This window comes from Colobus angolensis, unplaced genomic scaffold (genome assembly GCF_000951035.1).
Source record: "Colobus angolensis palliatus isolate OR3802 unplaced genomic scaffold, Cang.pa_1.0 Scaffold93, whole genome shotgun sequence".
Taxonomy (NCBI): Eukaryota; Metazoa; Chordata; class Mammalia; order Primates; family Cercopithecidae; genus Colobus; species Colobus angolensis.
The window spans coordinates 551,910-556,237 of record NW_012123265.1 but is presented as its reverse complement, the minus strand read 5'-3'; the positions used below and the strand labels follow the sequence as shown (position 1 = coordinate 556,237).

At 45.0% G+C, this 4,328-nt stretch overlaps 1 protein-coding gene across 2 annotated transcripts in view; it reads left to right on the top strand.

Annotated features, from left to right (window-relative positions):
• CIRH1A (cirrhosis, autosomal recessive 1A (cirhin)) overlaps positions 1-4,328 on the top strand; it is a 51,546-nt gene that overhangs the window by 33,976 nt on the left and 13,242 nt on the right. For both annotated transcript variants that reach the window (XM_011931988.1, XM_011931989.1), the window contains exons 12-13: positions 635-791; positions 3,869-3,975. In XM_011931988.1, coding sequence (XP_011787378.1) covers positions 635-791; positions 3,869-3,975 — 264 coding nt within the window. The remainder of the gene's footprint in view (positions 1-634; positions 792-3,868; positions 3,976-4,328) is intronic.

Here is a 4,328-nt window from a genome sequence, read left to right as displayed (position 1 = left end):
GATTATATCCTTCCTTTTTCTCCTTTCCAGTATATAAGCTTTTAAAATATTACTTTTTTGTTATTTTGTTTTTTTTTTTTTTTGACCGAGTTTTGCTCTTGTCACGCAGTCTGGAGTGCTCCTGCCTCAGCCTCCCGAGTAGCTGGGATTACAGGTGCCCATCACCAGGCCCGGCTAATTTTTGTATTTTTAGTAGAGATGGGGTTTCACCACGTTGGCCAGGCTGTCCTGAACTCCTGACCTCAGGTGATCCATCCCCTCGGCCTCCCAAAGTGCTGTAATTACAGGTGTGAGACACTGCACCTGGCCCACACCCAGCCTTTATTTCCATTTTGAAATTTTGAACTATGTTGTTAGAGGGATAGGGTAATGCCCTACAGGCAGTAAAGTTAAGGCTTTTCTGTTTAGTGGTTTCATGTGTGACTTAGTTATTTCCTTGATAGGGAAGTGAATATGTACTAAAGAGATGAAAGGGGGATGTATAGGTTTCTGGAGAGAAACCAGTGTTCTGTGCCCTGAGTCAGTTGGCTTACTTAGAGACAGGGAGCATTAATGTAACTTAAGCCTAGCTGTGATTGTTTCTGATGGGCTGTAGGTCTCCCTTCTCTCACTTTTATTATTGGTTCACCCAAAGGTTTCCAAAATGCCACCATTCCTTCGCTCTGCCCTTCAGATTTTGTTTTCTGAAGATTCAACAAAGCTCTTTGTGGCATCAAATCAAGGAGCTCTGCATATTGTTCAACTGTCAGGAGGAAGCTTCAAGCACCTGCATGCTTTCCAGCCTCAGTCAGGTGGGAATCTGGTAACTGGCCATGGAGAGACTTGTCATGTCTGAGATGTAACTTTTTTCCTTTTAAGCCTCCATGTTGGGGGTTCCCTCATGTTCTTCCTACCCTACAGATCCACTCACTCACATGTTTGCAGTTTCAAGTAGGAGGAGATAGCTGGCAGATGAAGACTCTCGATGAGATCTGCAATGTTCTTCACACCTACTCTTTTCTCACTGGGTTTTTGATTCCTTATTTGGGGCCAGAGAAGTTTCATCATCCTTAGTTTGTTAGCAGAACACGAAGAAAGTTAAAGTCATTTGCAATCTTGATACCCAGAAACAGTTACCATTAATATTTTGGTATTTTCTAATATGTGTTTGTATATAAGTATTTTTTGGGCATGTTGCTTTTTTTGGTTGTTTGCTTATAAAAAGGTACAATCATAGATCACTGCCACCTCGACCTCCTGGGCTCAAGTTATCTTCCCATCTCAGCATCCTGAGTAGCCGGGACTACAGACGCCTACCACTATGCCCAGCTAATTTTTTCATTTTTTTTGTAGAGATGGGCTCATTATGTTGACAAGGTTGGTCTTGAACTCCTGGACTCAAGTGATCCTCCCATCCTGCCCCTCCCAACTGAGATTATAGGCATGAGCCACTGTGCCTGGCACAAAAGTATTATTATACATGCAGTTTAATTACCTGTGGTCATTTAATGTTCCTGAGAATTTTTCTGTTTTCCTTGAGAATGTGAGTATTAATGAATGAGTGTGGCTGTGTAGCTAGCTATGGCTGCTAAGGACTTAGACTCAGTTTCCAGCTTAATTAAGCTGGTAGTTGTTTGGATACTTCCCATGGGCCTTTCCCCTCTCCCTTGTCCTGGATTGTAGCTGCTGCTTCACTGTCATTTAAACTCCCATCAACCTGGAAAGTCAACTCTTTTTTTTTTTTTTTTTTTTTTTTTTGAGATGGCCTCACTCTGTTGCCGAGGCTGGAGTGCAGTGGTGTGATTATGGCTCACTGCAGCCTCGACCTCCCCAGGCTCAGGTAATCCTTCCACCTCAGCCTCCCAAGTACACAGGAGCATGCCACCATACCTAGCTAAGTTTTTGTAGAGACAGGGTTTCACCGTGTTGCCCAGCCTGGTCTTGAACTCCTGGGCTCAAGCAATCCTCCTGCCTTGGCCTCCCAAAGTGCTGGGATTACAGGTGTGAGTCACCATGCCTAGTGAAAGTCACCTCTTTTATCCTCAACTCTCACTGTTCATAAGCTGATCCAGAAGCCTGCAGGAGAAGAAACCCACAAGTTAGGGGTCAGATAAATCAAACTGACTATTAACTATATATGTTTTTATTACAAAACTTAGGCTATTTATAGCTAGCACTCCTTGAGATTCGGCTTTGCATTATATATATGACTTTATTTTTTCCACTTCTCTCATCTCACTTCCTCTTGTAGTCAAGCTGGTTTCTTCACAGCCCTCAAACCTGCATATTCTAGTCACTTAGCTTGCACTGTTCCCCATCCTTTTTACCTCATTGCCACCCATCCTTTGGCAGCTAGGTTATGCTTGTTATAAAGCCGTGTTATCGTTTGGGGGTGTTACATGCAGCACGCATTTTGGCATAGAACATCACTGTCCAATTTTTATCCCACACTAGTTGTCGTGTTGCCAGATTGGTATAAAGTCTCTAGATGACAAAGATGGCTCAGACGTGCCCATCCTCCCTTAGTGCTAAATATACAGCAGGCACTCAATAAATTAAAGACATGCTTCAAGTCTATTTAACTTGCTGTTTGTCCGTAACTTTTTTTTAATTTATTTTTGAGACAGAATTTCAAGAGTTTCTAAAGATGGAGTTTCTCGTCGCCCAGGCTGGAGTGCATTGGCGCCATCTTGGCTCACTGCAACCTTTGCCTCCCAGGTTCAAGTGATTCTCCTGCCTCAGACTCCCAAGTAGCTGGGATTACAGGCACCTGCCATCATGCCCAGCTAAATTTTTTTTGTACTCTTAGTAGAGATGGGGTTTCACCATCTTGGCCGGGCTGGTCTCGAACTCTTGACCTCAGGTGATCCACCTACCTCCGCCTACCAAAGTGCTGGGATTACAGGTGTGCACCACCACACCTGGCCTGTCCATAATTTTGATTTAAAAAAAACATTTGGGGCTAGGCACAGTGACTCACACCTGTAATCCCAGCACTTTGGGAGTCCGAGGCAGGCAGATCATGAGGTCAAGAGATCGAGACCATGCTGGCCAACATGGTGAAACCCCATCTCTACTAAATATGCAAAAATTAGCTGGGCATGGTGGTGCACGCCTGTAGTCCCAGCTACTTGGGAGACTGAGGCAAGAGAATGGCTTGAACCTGGGAGGCAGAGGTTGCAGTGAGCCAAGATTGTGCCACTGCACTCCAGCCTGATGACAGAGTGAGACTCCGTCTCAAAAAAAAGAAAAAGGGGGCCGGGTGTGGTGGCTCACAGCTGTAATCCCAGCACTTTGGGAGGCCAAAGTAGGTGGATCATCTGAGGTCAGGAGTTCAAGACCAGCCCAGCCAACATGGTGAAACCCCGTCTCTACTAAAAATACAAAAATTAGCCAGGCGTGGTGGTGGGCGCCTGTAATCCCAGCTTCTTGGGAGGCTGAGGCAGGTGAATCACTTGAATTCGGGAGTTGGAGGTTGGAGTGAGCGGAGATCCGCCACTGCGTTCCAGCCCGGGTGACAGAGCGAGACTCTGTCTCAAAAACAAAAAACTGTTTGGTAGGAAAGGAGTTTGAAACAGTTAAAGTATGTATTTCAGTGGCAGATGCTACTGTGATTCTCTATTCCTATAGTAAGCAGTGTCTTAGGCCTGAGGAAGTAATAACTTCTGTTTTATCTCTCTGGACCTTCTTTACAGGCGGGATGGCTAAATAAGTAGATGAAAAAAGTGGAAACATTAACATCTAGAACTAATTTGCACAGTGATCAGCAAATTATCCTGGCAGTGATTTAAAACTCTGAGGGTCTCCTTGGTTTTTGCCATCATCTCCAGGGCAGGGCTGGCTGTGGACACTGTGTGAATTCAGAGATGTAACTGTTCTGTCCTCACAGGAACGGTGGAGGCCATGTGTCTTTTGGCAGTCAGTTCAGATGGGAATTGGCTAGCTGCATCAGGTACCAGTGCTGGAGTCCATGTCTACAATGTAAAACAGCTAAAGGTGAGCATACGGCTTAATGGCAGCAGTTTGAACCATTTTACAGGAGCCAGTTCGCCCTGCAGTTACAAGATTCAAGGCAGATTGGCATGACCTGGAAATGTATTAGACTTTTTTCCTTTTAACCAATGATTTTTCCAGGTTTGGAATCCTGTTTTATTTTTTTATTTTATTTTATTTTATTTTTTTGAGGTGGAGTCTCGCTCTGTCGCCCAGGCTGGAGTGCGGTGACATGATCTCAGCTCACTGCAAGCTCCGCCCCCTGGGTTCACGCCATTCTCCTGCCTCAGCCTCCTGAGTAGCTGGGACTACAGGCGCCCGCCACCTCGCCCGGCTAGTTTTTTGTATTTTTAGTA